General features: G+C 40.9%; 2 protein-coding genes across 2 annotated transcripts; one reads left to right on the forward strand and one right to left on the reverse strand.

Annotated features, from left to right (window-relative positions):
- Positions 1-6,756: 6,756 nt before the first annotated feature.
- On the forward strand, positions 6,757-19,943 carry LOC126378276 (uncharacterized). The gene is made up of 8 exons (XM_050026468.1): positions 6,757-6,887; positions 13,086-13,313; positions 13,619-13,757; positions 14,431-14,610; positions 15,225-15,521; positions 15,914-16,027; positions 18,014-18,142; positions 19,240-19,943. Exons 1-8 carry the CDS (start codon positions 6,757-6,759, stop codon positions 19,360-19,362), a joined length of 1,341 nt encoding a protein of 446 aa, XP_049882425.1. The 3' UTR covers positions 19,363-19,943.
- Positions 9,100-12,337, reverse strand: LOC126378421 (uncharacterized). The gene is made up of 2 exons (XM_050026773.1): positions 11,602-12,337; positions 9,100-10,993 (listed from the first exon to the last, which is right to left on the reverse strand). The coding sequence occupies exon 2, from the start codon at positions 10,972-10,974 to the stop codon at positions 9,505-9,507; it is 1,470 nt and encodes a 489-aa protein (XP_049882730.1). The 5' UTR covers positions 10,975-10,993; positions 11,602-12,337; the 3' UTR covers positions 9,100-9,504.
- Positions 19,944-21,155: the final 1,212 nt, after the last annotated feature.

The raw sequence follows: 21,155 nt of genomic DNA on the forward strand, positions 1-21,155 counted from the left end.
ACAAATATGTGTAATTTAATGAGACACTTCCCAGGCTACGTTCCCCAAAAACAATACTGGGTGTTAGTGACATCGTAACGAATACTCAGGGGGATGATTCAGACCATGATTCTGAGTTAATATCAAGTGGAATTTTCCGTCGCAAAATTCATGTTATTTTTTTAGTTTTTTTAAATTATTTTCAATTCTATACTTTTGCGATGGAAAATTCCACTTGATATTAACTCAGAATAATCAGCTGAATCACCCCTCTCAGTATTCGTTACGATGTCACTTACACCCCATACAAGTACATACAGTAGCCATACAAGTAGGTATGGGTGTTAGTGACACTGTAACGAATACTGAAAGGGATGTTTCAGACCATGATTCTGAGTCGATATCAAGTGGAATTTCCTGTCGGAGAAGTCATGAAAATTTTAAAGCTTATTTAAATTATTTTCCGTTCCATACTTTTGCGACGGAAAATTCCACTTGATATCAACTCAGAATTATGGCCTGAATCATCCCTCAAAGTTTTCGTTACGATGTCACTAACACCCTGTATATATGGCGTTGTACAGATTTTACATGATAATTACCTATTTTCTCATTACCCGGGCACATAATTATTCAAAAACATAAGTAATGAAGGAGCTCGGTGGCGCAGCGGTAAACGCGCTCGGTCTGCGATTGTTGAAGTTAAGCAACTCGCAAAGACCGGTCATAGGATGGGTGACCACAAAAAAAAAGTTTTCATCTCGAGCACCTCCGTGCTTCGGAAGGCACGTTAAGCCGTTGGTCCCGGCTGCAGTAGCAGTCGTTAATAACCACCAATCCGCACTGGGCCCGCGTGGTGGTTTAAGGCCCGATCTCCCTATCCATCCATAGGGAAGGCCCGTGCCCCAGCAGTGGGGACTTTAATGGGCTGATGATGATGATGTCTGTTTTCCATAAAATTGGAAGGCTAAATGGCAACTTTGCACAGCGCCATCTATACTTTTTTCCAGGACGTAGCCTGGAAGTGCCTCATTGTGATATTGTCTTAAACAATAGCAGCTACAGAACTTTAGAACAAAGATAATGTTGCCACATTGAACTGAATTCCTACTAATTAAGTAATAAAATAGATTTTTTTAATATTGTAAATGCGCGCCTGGATTTGACCTGTAGAGCAAAAATGCGCAACGTGATAAAATTTTCACAAAAAAAATTTTTTTTTCACGGTCGTGTTATCGATTCCGACGATATAATTGTCGTTTTGTCGATCGGAGCTAATATGTGAACCCAAATAAGTCATGTCTGTCAAAATACGAACAAAATCACGTGGCGCGCATGTTAGGGAAAAAACAAACTTATCGATTTCGACAAAATTGATTGAATCGATCGATAATTTTATCACGATGCCCATATTAGCCCGGCATGGGGGTTAAAAAGGCCATATCAAAAAGCAATATTGCTTTATAATTAAAACACATAATAACGGGTTCTTACCGCGTTTAAAATGGGGATATGAGACTCCCGATATTTCGACACTGTTGCAAGTGCCATGATCACGGGATGACTGATGAGATTGGAGTGGAGTAGGTAGATCCATAATTTTCTACGGGCAGACATATCTGTCTACCCTCTTTCTTTGCCGCTTGTTTATGTATTTGATATCGGAATGTTCGGAACCATCTGAACTCGCACCAAACTCACTAAGACAAACCGCACTCACTGTGTCCTCACGCAATATTGCTTAGCATTTGTTTGCATTGCGCACTTACTTTTATATGCGCAATATTGCTTGTTTAGATCAATAATCTACTTGACAACCTAGTCAAATGAGATACTTTTTACGAAACGTCAAAACGATAGTTTTCTTTGGAGTTTGTATGGAAATACTGTCCTGTGACATCATCAATAAAAGCGGTCAAACGTCGTACTCATTGTTACTTAATTCATGAATGAAATTCGAAAATAAGTCGAAAAGTAAAATGAGATTGATTTTTGAACATGTTAGACTGGCTTCTATTTCTAGATTAGCGTTTTATAATTTATCTTTATTTACCTTTTTTTTTTCTTTTCTTTCGTTAGTCAAATACCTTATTGCTTCGATGTGGCCTCTTTAACCCGCCTACATGTCTAATGGAGAATGATCTTAAAGGGTGCTAAATACACCAATCGATCGATGCTGTAGATCAATTATAGTAAAAAGCAACAGTCGCCGTCAGCGATTCTTATGGTTCAAACAAAAACAAAAAACACCAAACCATTTAACGACCTCCATGGTCCAGTGGTTGAGCGTTGGGCTCACGTTCCGGAGGTCTCGGGTTCGATTCCCGGTGGGGACATATCACAAAAATTACTTTGTGGTCCCTAGTTTGGTTAGGACATTACTGGCCGATCACCTGATTGCCTGAAAGTAAGATGATCCGTGCTTCGGAAGGCACGTTAAGCCGTTGGTCCCGGTTACTACTTACTGATGTAAGTAAGTAGTCGTTACATGAGCCATTTAAAGATCACGTTGGTCTAACAGAAAGCTCGGTGTGTGGGTACTTAGTTCATCTTAGTTCTTGCGATGGAAGTACCTCTGACTACCCCAATTGAGATATAGCCGTGAGCTTATGCAGCAGCGGGCCCTGCACTAGGGTTTTCAAAGATTAAGTATACAAAGTAACGACTGGATCGACGACTGATGATGATTGGTGTGGTTACACCCTAAATTATATGTAAAATAACTTATTTTGACAGAAAAAGAAGTTATAATATCCTATTTTGAAAGAAAAAGAAGTTATAATAACTTATTTTGACAGAAAAAGAAGTTATAATAACTTATTTTGAAAGAAAAAGAAGTTATAATAAGTTATTTTGACAGAAAAAGAAGTTATAATAACTTATTTTGACAAAAAAAGAAGATATAATATCTTATTTTGAAAGAAAAAGAAGTTATAATAACTTATTTTGACAGAAAAAGAAGTTATAATATCTTATTTTGAAAGAAAAAGAAGTAATAATAAGTTATTTTGACAGAAAAGGAAGTTATAATATCTTATTTTGAAAGAAAAAGAAGTTATAATAACTTGAAAAAAAAAAAGTTTTCTTGTAACCAAAAAATAATCATGATTTTTTTTATACATGTGCTCGAAACTGTACTTACTCTAGGTTTTATACTTTTTTATTTTACTTTCGAAATGCATTTCTGTATCATGTATTTTATTTACACAATTAAATGAAGTCTGTTAAATATGGAACAGCTTTAAGTGAGAATCTCCTGTCTACCCCTCACGGCACGGGGCGTGATGTTGTGTGGTTGTAGTAGAGTCGAACGTTAAAGCAAGACTCACGTTAATATATTGTCTAGTGTTAATTAAATAATATTAATGAAATAATATAATAACTTGCCGTAACTACATGGTTGTTTCATTTTAGTTTTAGATGATAATTATTTTATATCTTATATTGTTTAGAGCCGTGGTGGCCCAGTTCGTAGCGCGCTTGGCTCTCATTTTGAGGTCGCAGGTTCGAATCCAGCACAGGCCTAAACCAATGACTGTCGAATTTGTTTTCGAATTCATGTTTGGATCATAAATGATTATCACGTGCTCAGCGGTGAAGGAAACATCGTGCGGAAACCCACATTCCCGAGAAATGTATTTTCGGAGGTATGTGACCTAACCTGTATTGGGCTGGTTTTCCCTTCGGGTTAGGTCAGACAGGCAGTCGCTTCTGTAAAAATCCGGACCTGTCAAATATTCAGGTTGAGTAAGCGGACCCTGTGAAAAACGGGGTAATGCTAAGGAGATGATGATGACTATTGTTTAGGTACGCGCATTACACCATAGTCACTGTGGTCTTGTGTCTCTGGCTTGCTTGGGAAGCGCCGCACAGTTGATCGAAAATCGAGTTTCATAGACATAGTCCCTAATTTACAAAAACATCTTCGTTTTTGTTGGAAACCAACAAAAACCCTTAGATAAGCCCTAATAATGTCATATTTATTCATCTGTTACGATACAGATACAAAAATATTTTAAAATATATTATATATTTTATTATTTTTCACTAGAAGTCCATCGCGTGCCCCATGTCCGAAATATGTGGGAGGGTAGTAAAAAAATAGGACATTAATCATGCCAGAGGATACGGGCACTCGCTCGAAAGCGGAGAAAAAAAATACTTTGTGCTTTCTCCGCAGTGGAGCAGCGTGGTGGAGTATGCTCCATACCCTCTCCGGTTGATTGAGAGGAGGCCTGTGCCCAGCAGTGGGACGTATATAGGCTGTTTATGTATGTATGTTGTATGCTTTCTCCCATACATTTTTTTTTTAAGTATATATTTTTGTGTCTGTATCGTAACAGATGAATAAATATGACATTGTTAAGGCTTATCTAAGGATTTTTTGTTGGTTTCCAACAAAAACGAAGATGTTTTTGTAAATTAGGGACTATGTCTATGAAACTCGATTTTCGATCAACTGTGCGCCGCGGCGCCGGTTCGAACCCCCGGACCGGACTGACACCAATTTCAAATTTGGGTCGGCCAAAGTATGGAAAGCCGATGATCTCCTTTACTATCAATATAAGCCTAAACCTTGTCTTCAGTTTACAATATCAGATTAGGCCAAAGTTTGTCTTATATTTTCAATCTCCTTCATTGAATATCCTGCTTGGGCCAAAACCTTACTGACCACAGACATTTAAGCTACTGACAGACGTACACACGTCACCACTGACTCACGTCAGCGGGGGCGTGACAGCATGAGGGCCGGCGGCGGGCTCACGTCCGCGACCAGCGGCCACTCACGCTCCACGCACTCCCTCGGCGGTCTCCAGCTGGTGCTGACAACTATCTAGCGTGAGCTTCTTTGTAAGTACTTACTTCCTTAACAACGACCTGGGATAGACATTTAGGAGTCGCCGTCGCCGAACAAGGCTTGGACGCGATGATGATGATGATGATGAAATAATTCATATTCATTTATTCATAATAGTTCGTATTACATGTCATTATGTCGTATATAATCTATAATCTAATCTATATCTATATAATCTATAATTTATAGGTTACATTCTACTAGTAGAATAATTCATTAGGTATCATTCATTACACATTAAAATAATAATAATAATTATTATAAAATGAATACAATACAGTAATAAAGAAGTCATTCTTAAGTATTAAAATAAAATTACGAGTTAAAAATGAAATAAATTCGTTATAACTACTTATAGAACGTATGTTTGTGTGTGTTTCTTATATAACTGTTACGTGTGTTTATTAAATAAATAAATAAATAAAAATATACTATACTTCCTTAGATTCACCTCATCACTAATTTAAGAGCCACGCTCTTGTCGGGGTCGCATTCTCCATTCTTGTCTATCAAAGGCTACATAAGACACGACGTTCGCCTTCTCTTTAATCTATACAATGTTTTAAATTTACGCGGTTATTATCATAATTAAAACACATACTAATAACGGGTTCTTACCGCGTTTAAAGTAGGGATATGAGACCCCCGATATACACAACACATCATGGCACTTGCAACAGTGTCAAAATATCGGGGGTCTCATATTCCTATTTTAAACACGGTAAGAACCCGTTATTATGTGTTTTCTCTTCAATCTGTTCCATGTCAAATCATATCTCACATAGTGAACGAGTGCCCTCTGCACCGGTTCCCAGGTGGTATAGCCGAGCTGCATTGTGTGACGGATGCGGGAGATACTTGGTTAGGGGAGCTTAAGCTGGATATATGATCCACGCAGGATATTTTATTTTTGTCTGCCAAGCGCAATAATAATAATAACCCCATAGGTAATTGTACGTCAAGAGACATTAAAGTAGGTACCTTACCTAGTTTACGGCCATTTACACTTTAAGATCCAGAGGGGGTGATACGAATTGGTGCGCGGCGGGGAGTGTCCGTTATATACGTGTATAGTGGCATCTTGCTGTGGGGTCATGCTGCAGATGTGAACAGCATTTTTGTTCTGCAACAGCGAGCCATTCGGGCGATTTACAAATTGGGACCCAAGATGTCACTTAGAAATAAATTTAAAGAAATTAATATTTTAACTTTGGCATCACAATATATTATTATCTTTGAAAACTTAATATATGTAAAAAAACATATAGGATTATTTGCAAAAAATAGCGATCGGCACATTGTTAATACCCGGAATAAAAATAAACTTGCTTTACAAGTCAGTCGATTACATAAGATTACTAAATCTTTTAAGGGGCAATGTATACGTTTTTACAATAAGATTCCCATTGACATTCAGAATTTGCGAAACAAAAACTTTACAAAAAAGGTTATTATAAAGTTAGTGATTATTTAGAAGATATGAATGCATGGGATTAACTGTCTGAGAACTGATATTAGGCAGCTAAATTACTCAATTGTAAGTATATCAATATTTTATGTTTATTTTTATTTTTTTTAAAAGAACGTCTAGGGCCCTGTGGCGAGGTTTTTCTTGCAGCTTCTTTTCCCCGGCTATACAGGTTGTGAGAAGCTGCAGTAGTTTTAGGCGGATGAGACGTTCGTTATGTAAAAATTGACGATTCAAAGTGTAACTATGTTACCTACTGAATAAAGATATTTTTGAATTTGAATATACGTCAGTAATATTGGCCCCGATTCCTGCAGACACCTAATTTTAATTAAAGCACATAATAAGGGGTTCTTACCGCGTTGGCGGTTTGTTCGGGAGTCTCACTTCTAGTGAAACTCGTATGTAAGTTCGTTTATAACTGCAGCCCCCCAGGAGCTACTCGCTCGCAATGTCGGAGCAGTCGTCGAGCGGGTCGTGGGGCGCGGCGCACGCGCACGCTGCCGACATCATCGACCTCGACCGCTACATGCGCGGCGGCGTGCGCCCGCACCCGCGACACGCCGACATCGACCAGCAGAGGTACGTGTTACCACGGAGTCATTGACCTTCTTCTTCTGTCGTGTGAGTTGTGAGGTGAATTACCTCATCAACCCTGGTGTCAGGGTTATTACTGACCCGACTAAAACCCCTGACATGGCTCATGTAACGACTACTCACACCAGTAAGTAGTAACCGGGACCAACGGCTTAACGTGCCTTCCGAAGCACGGATCATCTTACCGTCTAAAAATCATGTGATCAGCCTGTAATGTCCTAAGCAAACTAGGGTTCACAAAGTCATTTTTGTGATATGTCCCCACCGGGATTCGACCCCGGGACCTCCGGATCGAATCGTCGCGAACGAATGTACCTAATTAATCATAGTGTTTCCATATTTAAAAATCTTATATAAGTAAGTAAGTATATTTATATGTTTTCAACAGTTATATGCAGGCAAATTGACCTTTCTGTAATAAGTAGACATAATAATAACTTAAGCTGACGACTATATCCCCAACTGGGGTAGACAGAGGTACATCCATCGCAAGATGAACTAAGTACCCACACCTCACCGAGCTTTCACCTTGCGAAATGACGTAAATTCAAAAATGTTACATTGACCTTCAACAAGTTTATCCATGATAATTACGTTAAATAAATGATTCTGATTTCTGTTAGACCAACGTGGTAGATGAGCCGTATCGCTGTCTATAATGGCAATGGTAGCAGTAGGTACATACATACATAAACTCACGCCCGTTATCCCTAATGGGGTGGGCAGAGCCACAAGTAATCAAAGACAACTTGCAGCCACTGTTGATACGATGTCGTAAGCTGGATATGATGAACCGTATGGTGATAAGGGATCAGCCTATCGCCCATAGCAGTAGGTATACTTACTTAATAATAATAAATATACTTATTAAGTATAAGTAATAATAATTTATTTATTTATTTAATTTGCTTCTATGCTGTTCTGGGAGCATATAAAAAACATAGAACACGTTCAGCTGCTTGTCTTCCCGGGCATGTCGTAAAAACCGACAGAGGGATTGTGTCCTCTAACATGATGGACTAATGTTATGGGCGATAGGCTGATCCCTTATCACCATAAGGTTCATTATATCCATCTTTGGACTTCGTATCAACAGTGGCTGCAAGTTGTCTTTGATTACTTGTGGCTCTGCCCACCCCATTAGGGATTACGGGCGTGAGTTTATGTATGTATGTAATAATAATTTATACGGGATTAAGTTAATAAAGGAAAGGTATAACTTACAGGATTTCTTCCATGTGTTTTCTCCCGAAGTACTCTGGTAGCCACTATGCACTTTTCAATAGATTAAACACCAGATTATTCGATTTTAACAATTTTTTAAAACATAATTTGAAGTTCATGCAAAGATCGTCGGTGACGGCACACAATTCGCACAGTGGCATATGGCGGTGCTTCGAAATTACTTTTTTGGGGGTAGACGGAGTTTTTGGCGGGAATCCAACCAGTTTTGTGCCGACTTCAATCAGGTGAGGTTTTGGTCAAACCATAGAGTAAGGAATATCTAATACTGGTTTGTAATGTCCTAAGCAAACTAGGGCTCACAAAGTCATTTTTGTGATATGTCCCCACCGGGATTCGACCAGGTGAGGTTTTGGTCAAACCATAGAGTTTGTATAAGTATAAAATAAAAAAAGAATAATTTTTGGCTAGATTTTTTTTTGCCCAGGAATTTTAGTTGTTTTCCTAACAGAAAATAATAATTATAGCGATCATATGAGGGATTTTCCAGATTAGGTTCCCCAAAAACAATATAAGTAGATGGCGTTGTCCAAATTTGCCTTCATTTAACCTTCTAATTTCAATTGTATTATGTACCTTTTATCTTTGTTTTTTTGCTTCTATGCTGTTCTGGGAGCATATAAAAAACATAGAACACGTTCAGCTGCTTCTCTTCCCGGGCGTGTCGTAAAAACCGACAGAGGGATTGTGTCCTCTAACATGATGGACTAATGTTATGGGCGATAGGCTGATCCCTTATCACCAATGATCGGAATAGGTAGTGCAATTTAGGGTCAACGACCTCAAACATTATATTAGTGTGGATACGCCCGGCGGGATTGCGGGATTGCGGGATTTCGGATATTTTCTATCTATACTGGTATTATAAAAGAAAACAATTATTTTATAAGTATTATATTTTAAATGTTTATCATTTCTAAAGTGAAAAGTATGGAAGAAATAAAAAACATTGGTCCTTTAAATATTTTTTTATTATTGTAAAACGTGTAAGCATTCAGTTACGAATAAAAGTGTTCATACAATGTAGACAACAAGTTAAAATAATCATTTGATAATTAACAACATAATCAGAGAAATACCATTAGAAAACATAGCATCACGCTTGTAACCCCGAAGGGGTAGGCAGAAGTATAAAATACCCACTCCTCGCCAGCTATGTTTGAGTCGCATATAGGGGGCGAGCCTATTGCCATTTATCGGGCACCAAATTATGAGCACATGATAATCATAATGAAATTTAACATTGTTGATTAATATTTAATTTAACCTTTGCATTAAATAAAAACAGTAATTATCGTAATTTATTTCAATTCGACAGAAAACGAACGAACGAACGATTGAATTAAAAAGTTTGTTTCCTTCAATCGTCATCTTCATTTTCACTATCAATTTCTTCAACATTTGAAATAGCATTTTCGTTTTCTGTGGAATTGAAATAAATTACGATAATCTTTTCCATATTTGCCAACTTTAATCTATTTCTTTTAACATTTAATATCCATTTATATGTCGAAAACGTCCGTTCAACTTCTACTGATGTCAGCGGGGCAAATTTCCAAATTAAAATATCGTCAGTTGCTGAACCGCTTGCGATTTGTTCTGAAAACGTCCTGATAATATCAATATCCGGATTGCGAGATATGACTGCTTCTAATTTATTTTGTATAGGTGAACTCATACTCCAATTTACTACTGACCTTACTTCATCAAATATTTGAAATGATTCGACTATGGATCTATCGCGTTTTTGTAAATTTGTCAACGCTATTTGTATTATTTTAAAATTTTCGTCGATGAAATTTAAATCATTTCGAATATTGTCTTTATTAATAATATTTTTCGCATTTTTTATTGAGACTGCTTCTGAACTTCTCAAACATGTCAAAATATGTTTAATTTCGTCAAAATATTTCACATAATAAGAGGCTGCTGCAAGCCAAGTGCCCCACCGTGTTATTATTGGTTGAGGTGGCAACGGTAAATTGGGATACATGTCTTTTAACAATTTTACTCTACTGGGAGACTTCAAAAAAATTTTCTTTCCGTTGGCAATCAGTGTGTCTACATCCGGATATTCAGAACGTATTTTTTCTGCTACCCGATGGAGAGCATGAGCTAAACAAGTGACATGCTTCATGTTCGGAAAATGTTGTTTTAAAACTCGCCCCGCTGTCAACATGTACGCAACACTGTCTGTACATAACAAAAGAACACTTTCCACTTTATCTTCATAGGAGTCACCCCACAGATTTTTCAAACAATCAATGACAAACTGAGAAATTGTTTTTCCATTAATATTTTCTAATACTTTACAAGCTATTAGGTAAACTTTTTTTGATGCTGTAGAGTTCAAAGGTTTGACCAAAAAGTGCACTACATATCTTCCTAAGAAATCAGTAGTTTCATCCAATGAAATCCATATTTTTTCGTCCACAATCTCGCTGTGTATTGTAGCAAGCTTCTTTGCATAAATTTCGTCCAAATATTTTTTTCTGAGTATTGATTCACTGGGCAGCTTTTTTCGATTAGAACAAGCGCAGCACATGTATTTTTGAAAAAAGTTTTTAAAAGATGGGTTTTCAACTTGTGCCCACGGAATATTACAGAGAATAAGGAACTCTATAAAATCAAATAAAAAATCATTTGGAGACATCGACGGTGTTCCCTTATGCACAACTCCCTCAACATGTCTCTTGATGGTGCTCTTTCGACATCCGATGTTAGTCTCACATTTCGTACAGTAAATTGTATGATTTGTGGACTCGTACATCAGTTCAGGATAGGATTCAATCCAGCGTTGAACAGTCTCTTCCTTTGCTCGCCAACTCATGTTGTCTGAGCTGAGTAATCTGAAAAGAAAAAAATCGTTTAGACTATTATGTAAACATGAAGTACATGTTTATAAAAAGTTAGTCCTGTTGTATAAATAGCCATATTGTATTTATAGTCAATACTAGATAACATTACCGTTCCCGCGATATTCCGAGACTTCCGAGGCACCATAAAGTTTGCATCGAACTGTTTGTACTTTTAAAAGTAAATTACGATGGCCTCTTAATTTTTCGTAGACTATAATATATATTTATCATTCAAAATATCTTTAAAAAAGCAACCTAACTATGAGCCAAATATTATTCAAATCCTATTAGCTTTTTTCTTTGTGGAGAGACCTTTAAGCATTTTAATATCCTAATCTTATTTAAAACTTTACAAGTCTTCATAGCTAAGTATTTTAAAAAAGGGCTCGGGATCAAACCTTGTTGCCTTTTATATTTTTAATACTCTTAAGTACTATTTTGAAACAATAGAGACAAATCAAGAGAACTTAAATATGATTCAAGTATAAAACCAATATCAACGAAGTAACATTGATAGACTAAAACTATTTCTAATTGTAATTTTCTAGGTTACAATCAAACAAAACCTTACACATTTAAATATGAATGTTAGTACTTACCGATTTTCACCCAAAAATGGTCCTTTTCATAAACAAATCCAATTCAGTCACGCAAAAATCAGAAGTCCGGTATACAAGAGCCAAATCATCACAAATGCAGAGGTTCGTCAGTCCATAAAACAAGCCAAGATGTCGTCAAGATAATCAAATAAGTAACTCGAACTCACAACGTATGCACTCAATGAACCGAAGAACAGGAGTGAACAAACACCGCCGTATCACCTCATCATCCCTTTTGCAAAAAAGAGACAGAAATATGGGATTTATTGTCTCTTTCTCCCATTTACACTTTATGTTAGTACTCTTATCAGTCGTTGCCTTTGTTAAGCAAAAACAATAATAAGTACAGAAGTTTCACTCTTTTATTGTTTAGCGCATGCCGCCGCCACTTGAAAGGCAAATGCCGCCAACAAAAAAAAAGTAGAACACTGCATTCATTTCAAATTGGCATCTTATCGCTAATCGTACAAGAGTGCAATTTGCGTGCCTTTGTATTCGTACAATACATTTTCTAAGAATTTTAGTTGAGTTTGAAATAAGGAAAAATATGGCGGTCAATTAAGTTAAGTCGCGTTAAATTGCATAATAATTTAATGTAATATAACATTTTTAAACCCTAATAATCTTTATTGTGACCAGCTCGTATCGAAATAGTAATCCCGCGCGGTTGGCATGTCCATGTTAAGATTTCGTCACGCAATCCCGCCAAATTGCACTACCTATTCCGATCACTGCTTATCACCATAAGGTTCATCATATCCATCTTTGGACTTCGTATCAAGAGTGGCTGCAAGTTGTCTTTGATTACTTGTGGCTCTGCCCACCCCATTAGGGATTACGGGCGTGAGTTTATGTATGTATGTATGTATCTTTGTTTTTGGGTACTTAATAACGACTCTTTTTATTACACTTAGGCACAACGAGTAACTTTCCAATCGACGTTCCCCAAACATATTGCGTTGTTATTCGTCGTTTAAACTTCTAATTTCATGGACTCAGAGTTAATAGCAAGTGGAATTTTCCATCGCAAAAGTATAGAATTCTTCTTCTTATCGTGTGGGTTGTGAGGTGGAATACTAGCCTCATCAACCCTGGTGTCAGGGTTACTATTGAGCCGCCAAAGGCCCCTGACATGGCTCATGTAACGACTACTTACTTACATCAGTAAGTAGTAACCGGGACCAACGGCTTAACGTGCCTTCCGAAGCACGGATCATCTTACTTTCGGACAATCAGGTGATCAGCCTGTAATGTCCTAACCAAACTAGGGATCACAAAGTTAATTTTGTGATATGTCCCCACCGGGATTCGAACCCGGGGCCCCGGGGGGAGTATAGAATTGAAAATAATTTTAAAAAATCATGAATTTCGCGACGGAAAATTCCACTTGATATCAACTCAGAATCATGGTCTGAATCATCCCTCAAAGTTTTCGTTATGATGTCACTAACACCCTGTATATTCTTTATTCCATGCCTTTACAGCAGCGAACGCCTGGTGGTAGACGCTGGGGGTATGGGCGCGGGGATGGGGGGCGGCGTGGCGGCGGCGGAGCGCGGGAGCGCGGCGGCGCTGGGGGCGGCCCCCGGGGCGGCGCCCGGCGCGCCCGTGCGGAAGACCAGCGCCAGTACCTGCAGCGCGCCGCGGGACAAGCGGTACTCGCATGACTCGGGGCTGAGCGACGGCAGTTATGTGAGGAGGCGGACGCACAGGTGAGGGCAATTACACTGGTGGCGCACATAATATCTATCTACCGTAAGTTTCAATGTTGATAATTAATTATACCATCCAGTCACGTGCTCAGCGCTGAAGCAAAATATCGTGCTAGGCCCGCTGGTGGTGATATGCGAATGAATATGATTACACCTTTGACTACTCCTTCAGGGATACGGGGTATGTCCGATGAGGTAACTTAAGGTGACATAGACATTTCATTTCATGAAATAAAAATCATAATTATATGTAAGTAAGTATAGGATACAGACGTGGTGCTATATGTTTATGTGATGCTGCGCAGGCGCATGGTGGGTGAGAATGCAGCGATGCGCGCGCACCGCGAGCGTGAAAGAGAGCGCGAGTTTACGCGCGCCGCCACCTCCACCAACTCGATGCGCACTTTCCGTGTGGCCTGCGAGCGCGCGCTGAGGGATCAGCAGGTAATGCGGTTATTATATTTGCCAATCCATCCAGCCCGATGCGCCAAGGTCACGGGTTCGCGCATCGAGAACGGAAAAATCGACGCTATTAGACTCGCTCGACATCGTGGTTGCCATGGTTACGCACACCAATTTACTTATTTATTTAATATTTGGGAGACCAACAGCTCTTAACAACAATAGCAAGAATATCATACTTAAGAACTAAGCCAATAACAGATTTCCAGCTATATAAAACAGTATAAAAATATTAAAACTTAAAACTTAAGCGCACTGACAAGGTTTAAGGACATGCACAGATGCCTAAGACAGTACAAAGACAAACGCTGACTTAAACAATAAAAATAACGCTACTATCTTAATATTGAAAACTATATAACACAGTGAAACTACATAAGTAATTAACGATGACAAAATAATTGAATAAATATAATACAAGTTGCTTATAAAATATTATTACTTACTTAATAAAAGAACGAGAGAGTTCGCGTCTTATCGACTCACAACACTGAAGAGGTCAAGGTCAACTTTGTTGCTAAGATGGTTGAAAACTGGTGGAAACTGGTGGTGACAGCTGGTTACTAAGATGAAATGGGATAGACAATATAGGAATATAAATGTTGCAACTACATATTTACATGTGTAATTCCTACAGCCTACATTTAAATATCAGGAGCAGATAGCGAGGGTAGCGCAACTGTGCGAGCGGCTGACGATGCGCGGCTGCGGGCGCGGCGAGGGCGGCGGCAGCGTGGCGCGCCGCTCCGACTCCGGGACCCCGGACTCCAGCGACGTGACCTCGTCCAGCCACAGCCGCAGCACCCGCGACCGCTCCAGGAAGGACAAACATCGGGTGACACACGAGAAACAATAAAAGCCACACACACACACACACACACACACACACACACACACGCTCACACACACACACACACACATACATACACACACACACACTCAAATATCTCATACACGCACACAAAATCACACTGAAACCCTTCAGAAAGGATAAACATCGGGTGACACACAAGAGAAAAAAATCACACTGTAATAACTTTAAGAAGGATTAACATCGGATGAGAGACGACAAAAAACAAAAACCACACACAAAAGTCTCTCTTACACACACACGCAGACAAAATCAAACTGTAAGAACCTAGATAAGTAGTTACGAAGTTATGAATGAACCCGCGACTTTCGTCAAACCGGGTCATGGGTTCGAAACCGAGACAGATTTGTTCTATCAGTCTCTAGTTTCTTTTTCTCTCTTTCTCTTTCATGGCATTCACTACTCGGCTGGATGGGTCAAGGGTTCGAAACTCGTCCGAATCAGTTTTTTTTTACATACTTACCTTTCTTTCACCCCAAGTTATATTGCTATATATTAAATAAAAATCCTTTAAGGTACCTACGCGTACGAAGTTATAAATATCTAAAATCTACATTACTTACATGACAATCCAACAGACAGACGAATGCAAGACATACAAGATAATAATGACGAAGTTGGATGAGCTGGGGCGACTGTTCGCGGCGCGGGCGCGGGCCGGCGCGGGGGCGGCAGCGGCTGGGGGCGGCGCGGGGGGCACTGCCGTGGGGGCCGGGGGCGCCGCGCCGGGCCGCCGCCCCCGCGCCACCACCGCGCCGAGCGCTCCCGCCGCTCCCTCCACGCGCTCCGCCGGCTCCGTGTCCGTATCAGACAAATTAGTCTCCACGGAGACTCCGCCACACCGCTCGCACGCACTCGCCAGGCCTTCTAGAAGGGTAATGTACTTACTGTACTAAAACAGCACCAATAATTTTTTGGGGAACGTACCCTGAAAAGTCCCCCATTCACACTGCCTGCAGGCATACCCCTAAGGCACACAAAACATCTCGTTTCACACAGACAATACACATTGACGTTAACATACACGCGCCTCACAGTAACACAGGGTCTGATTCGCGTGAACGTGCGTGAACCGCCTAAGCTAAGATCAGGTCGATCGATAGATAAAATTGCAGTGGCTACCCATGATCCAACCTGTCGCCAAGGGGAGGAGTCATGACCCCCATGACCCCCCCCCCCCCCGCAGGGGTGAGGTAAGCTAGCTCATGGTGGGGGAGCGGAGAGTTGTCGTTCTATATGTAATATTATTGATTATTCTATGCTGCAGGACTGCTCGACGTCGCGGCGGATACAGCTGGCGGCGTATGCTGTGACGACGGAGTGTCGCGGCACCGGCACGCCCTCCACGCCGCGCTCCAACGGACCGCCGCCGCTCAGACGGGTAAGAGAGAGTGAGACAACCACAGCTTCGATACTGATTATCAGCGATCTGCTCGATATCGAATAGCTTCTTCTTATCGTGTCAATGGCAAACTAAATAGTATCGGTCCAAAACTTGGCAACACGTATGGCGCTATCTGCAGCGCTCATCAGATCCTCCTGCGTGCAGGTGTCGGGCACGCAGGACACGATGTAAGATGTTCCATCGTTTGGGGAACAGTACCGTACTTGCACTTTAAGTCCGAGACATCCGAGAAACCCCACCTGAACAAATTGTCCTTACTTCGGCCCACCTGATTCCGAAGTCTATTATATCGAATAGCGATATCCCGCGAATATGCGCCTGATCAAAATGTATGGATAATCACAATGGGAAATAACTGGAAAATTAACAACAGCAAATAGAGGCCGCTGCTCCGTAAAATAATAATTGAAATAATATACTTTATTTCACCAAAATTAAAGAAAATAGTTACAAAAGAGACTTAAGAATCTGCCTACCTACACGTCATTTCTACAAACTGATATTCCGTGTTTTTTAAGCCCTCCAACCACCCCCATTTCAAGCCCCTCGTTACGAGATGATCCCCTAGCACTGTCCCCCGCAGGCGACGCCCCGCCTGGTGGAGCGCGCGGTGGGGGGGCGGGCGCGCGGCGCCGCGCGGCTGGAGGCGGCGCGCACGCACGCGCTCGACATCCCCCCCGCCGCCACCCCGCCCCCGCAGCATCCTTCGCCCCCGCCCCCGAGGTCGCGCACCCTGCCGCGCCGCTCAGGATGCCTCAACGTTGCTACGGAGAGGTGAGATGGATCTTAGACATCGCCTGATGTCATCTTGCTTTAAGGCAAACCCAAATGCCAAAAAGTATGCAGGTTGTTAATAACACCGTAACGAATATTGAAAGAAAGAAAGAAAGAAAGTTTATTCAGTAGGTAAGTACAACAAACAAGTAACAATTAGAAATAAGGCCCTGGCTCCTAAACTAGTATACTTAACTGTATTTCAGGAGCCAGGCCATCGGCATCAGGCAGAGCCAATTGAGGGAGATGATTCAGGTCAGTCAGGGTTAATATCAAGTGGATTTTTCTTCAATATTCGTTACGGTGCAGTGTCAATTACATCCCGTATTATGATGTTTAGTTTTTATAACCCTTGACCCGTGCTGGGTTCGAAAGTTCGAACCCGTTCTAATACCGTCCGAATGAGAATTTTCAAACTTGCCTCTATATGAGTTTAAACATAAAATAAAAATATTTCAATTAATACACCTTTCGCAGCGTGATAGAGTGCGAGTCGAGCGATCACACGATGTCTAGTGCGCACGCGCCACTCTGCCAGTTCGACCTCGACGACCCAATGCATGTTAGTAGTTACATTTAAATACACAAATTCACGACTATTTTACATTTGACATCGTAAACGAACTGATAGTTAAAAAAATGTGCAATAGATGGCGCTGTCCGTGACAATGATAGAATTGCGGGCAGGTGTGTGTTATTTCATCGGCGCTGGTGCATTCTTCATTCTTGTCTATCGAAGGCCAATGCACACAGAAGAAACACAGACAGAGACAACAACACACACAGACAGAACTGACACCCGACCTGCGGGCTTAGCACTGTAAGCACGCGACTCTTGCTCGCCGCGACAGAGATCATCTGTCTCTTTCTGTGCAGACTGTGAGAGAGTGACGGGTGACGTATGTCGAGGCGAGAGAGTCGCACGCTTACAGTGCGCCCGCTGATCTGACTGTCTGTGTTGTGACAGAGTGGATGTGCAGTGCGGCACTGTTCCCCAAACGATGGAACATCTTACATCGTGTCCTGCGTGCCCGAACACCTGCACGCAGGAGGATCTGATGAGCGCTGCAAATAGCGCCATACGTGTTGCCAAGTTTTGAGATGATACTATTTAGTTTTATCGACACGATAAGAAAATCGAAGGTCAATTCTTATGTGTTATTTATGTAATGAATATTCACCCTGTAGCTATACACGCAAGCCAAGCGCCTGCAAGCGCTGCACGCGGCGACGACGCGGCGCCGCACACGCAGCGTGGACTGCAGCCGCGCCACCACGCCGCCCCGACACACGCATGCGCACTACTCCTCCTACAAGGTAACTGAGGGCTTGGGCGATACAGCTAATGCTTCATGCGGCCAAGTAGTTAATTGCCATTTGCGAAAAATCTATAATAAGTCACGTCAAGAAAGGCTAATGTTTCTGTCTACATTCGGTAACGTATAACATAATCCGGTCCGAATCAACAACAGCTTTTGTATGGAGTATGCATACTCCATTTGTCTGCCTTTTTTATTATTCTGACTTGGATGGGATTAATACTCGCAGCTTTTAATGGCTTTTGTCCGGGAGGGTAAATTCTTATTCAGAGTGAAAAGAACGGAAAATTCTGGACTAACGCTGTTTGTCCCTACAAGTCAGAATTAAACTACGAGTAAGTACGAATCTCGTTCGATGCAAAATTAAATGCTGCGAGTTCGACTCCCGTCCGAGTCATTAAAAGCTGCGAGTTCGAATCTCGTCCGAGTCATTAAAAGCTGCGAGTTCGAATCTCGCCCGAGTCATTAAAAGCTGCGAGTTCGAATCTCGTCCGAGTCATTAAAAGCTGCGAGTTCGAATCTCGTCCGAGTCATTAAAAGCTGCGAGTTCGAATCTCGTCCGAGTCATTAAAAGCTGCGAGTTCGAATCTCGTCCGAGTCATTAGAAGCTGCGAGTTCGAATCTCGTCCGAGTCATTAAAAGCTGCGAGTTCGAATCTCGTCCGAGTCATTAAAAGCTGCGAATTCGAATCTCGTCCGAGTCATTAAAAGCTGCGAGTTCGAATCTCGTACGAGTCATTAGAAGCTGCGAGTTCGAATCTCGTCCGAGTCATTAGAAGCTGCGAGTTCGAATCTCGTCCGAGTCATTAAAAGCTGCGAGCTCGAATCTCGTCCGAGTCATTAAAAGCTGCGAGTTCGAATCTCGTCCGAGTCAGACTTTTTTGATATTTCATCTCTTTGTCGCGGCTTTTTAACTAATAATCGTAGACTAGTAACCAGTATACACGTAGAGAGGATCCGCTGCGTCTATTGGTCGGAACCCTCAGAACACAGAATCAGCTGTGAAAACCTCGGTGTAAATCGCGCCACGCGCGGCGTAGTTTCCGTACAGGGTCTGCTGGTGAGTGTTATAAATGGCAAACGCGTGTGTATACAGTTGGTGATGTGGTTGCAGCAAGAGGCCGAATGTACGTCGCTGTGCTCGCGGTGCCGCGGCTACTGGCGCGCCCTCACCACGCTCGCCAACCAGATCTTCTGTCGAAACGAAGCTCCACCATAACCTCACACTCAGACCCTAAACACAACAACAAATACTGTTTGGGGGAATTTTCAGAGTGCCTCTAAGTAGATATGTGTAATTTCTGTAACGCATGTTTTAATGAATGCCACTCGAACAGATATAACCTAAAGAAAAATGTGCTTTTGCAAAGCCTCATCCACACAAAAGACGGTTTAATAATATTATTTTTTCTTATTTATTTTTATACTTTATCATATTAATAGAACTAATATTCTGTTCGTATTGTTACGAATTCTGTACGCACTGTCATAAGTAATGTATGCACTGTTACACGTCCTATACCTACTGTCATAAGTCCTGTACGAACTGTCACAAGTCCTGTACGCGCTGGTATAAGTCCTGTACACATTGTCATATGTCCTGTACGAACTGTCAAAAGTCCTGTACGCGCTGTCATAAGTCCGGAATGCCTTGTCACCCTTTCTGTACATATTGTCATGATTAAGCATTTGAGCAGTATAACCCCATTCTCTCTTAGTTCATGTGTAAAGCTGCCACCGCCATACACCATACAAAAATACACGAATACACAAACACCATACACAAGTGTTTTGATAACTTATTACTTACTTACTAATAAATTATTATTTTTGATTTAGTCAAGTGTTTTATTGCTCAAGTACCTAGTTGCCTCGACCATTATAGACGGCGATACGGCTCACCTCTAGAGTAGAGATAAATACGAACTTCGTAACGAAAATGAAATTAGGAAACTTGAACAGTACTTAATTAATCAATATGAGTTGAGACTTATATATCAAAGGCCCTATTGTCCAAGTCATCCATAACAGATTTTTATGACGTTTACAAAGTTAAGTTTATGCGCGCGAAGACAGCGCCAGCGTGAGCCGACAACTTTTTTTTAAAGGCTTAGGGTAGGAGTTTTTGGCGCGAACCAAAGTAGGTATAGGTGTACCAGAATCTGATGGCAAATGGGGTAATAAAATTTCTATGGTAAGCAACACTCGGGTATTTGGATGAAAACGTCTTGATACTTTTTATTTTTTACCTATTGACGGACAATATGGACATTATATAAAGTACTTATTTTCGGTGGGTCGTGCGTGTACTAGATTCAAAATAAATTATGAAATTCTGATTACTTACTTACTAAATAAAGACTACTACTTACGATATAAGTAAAATAAAGAAAATCATTTTCTAACTTCTATTTACTTAATGTTTGAAAACAGCGGAGTTACAGAGAAAAGTATGCATATCTTTAAACAGCAGAGTAAAACCCCACGAAGCTACGACCTCCTCCGATCTAGCTGGCCACTAGCTTGTCACATTCAAAAAAACCATCCGTGGCAGCCAACAGACAGAACAAAAGAAAATTTGGAGCATGTCGCCAACAAAATTCCAGTTGAACTGAAAAACTGTGTGATGTCGAAACCTCACGATGTAGAGGAGCGGACGCCAACCCAGACTACCGTCTAATATGAAGATTTCTCGTGCCACGATTTGGTGGCTTCTTATAGTGTTATTGCAGGTGTGTTGTGTCCTATTACTCTTGACAGCTCGAGGATCTGACCAGGAATGTTGTTCAGTGCTGGCGGCGAGGTGAACTCTTTAAGTATATGTTTGTGGTCGAGGAACAGCGAGAAAGGTATGTTTTTGGACGTTATGTTTATGTTATGTTATGTCAGCGGGCTCAGTTGACTGCATTTAGACTCTTAAGTCCATTAAGCGTGTTGTCATTGACTACGTAAGCGAACCTAACTCCTTCCATAAGCTGAGAAGCGTCCTGGGCTTCTTATAGACTTCGCGGA

This window comes from Pectinophora gossypiella, chromosome 26 (genome assembly GCF_024362695.1).
Source record: "Pectinophora gossypiella chromosome 26, ilPecGoss1.1, whole genome shotgun sequence".
Taxonomy (NCBI): domain Eukaryota; kingdom Metazoa; phylum Arthropoda; class Insecta; order Lepidoptera; family Gelechiidae; genus Pectinophora; species Pectinophora gossypiella.

What these genes read in the sequence shown, in the direction of transcription:
- LOC126378421 (XM_050026773.1), bottom strand. Translation starts at nt 10,974, where the DNA reads ATGAGTTGGCGAGCAAAGGAAGAGACTGTTCAACGCTGGATTGAATCC.
- LOC126378276 (XM_050026468.1), top strand. Translation starts at nt 6,757, where the DNA reads ATGTCGGAGCAGTCGTCGAGCGGGTCGTGGGGCGCGGCGCACGCGCAC. An exon ending in GCCGACATCGACCAGCAGAG is followed by an intron (nt 6,888 to 13,085) that starts GTACGTGTTACC and finishes ATGCCTTTACAG; the next exon opens with CAGCGAACGCCTGGTGGTAG. An exon ending in GCGCGCTGAGGGATCAGCAG is followed by an intron (nt 13,758 to 14,430) that starts GTAATGCGGTTA and finishes TTTAAATATCAG; the next exon opens with GAGCAGATAGCGAGGGTAGC.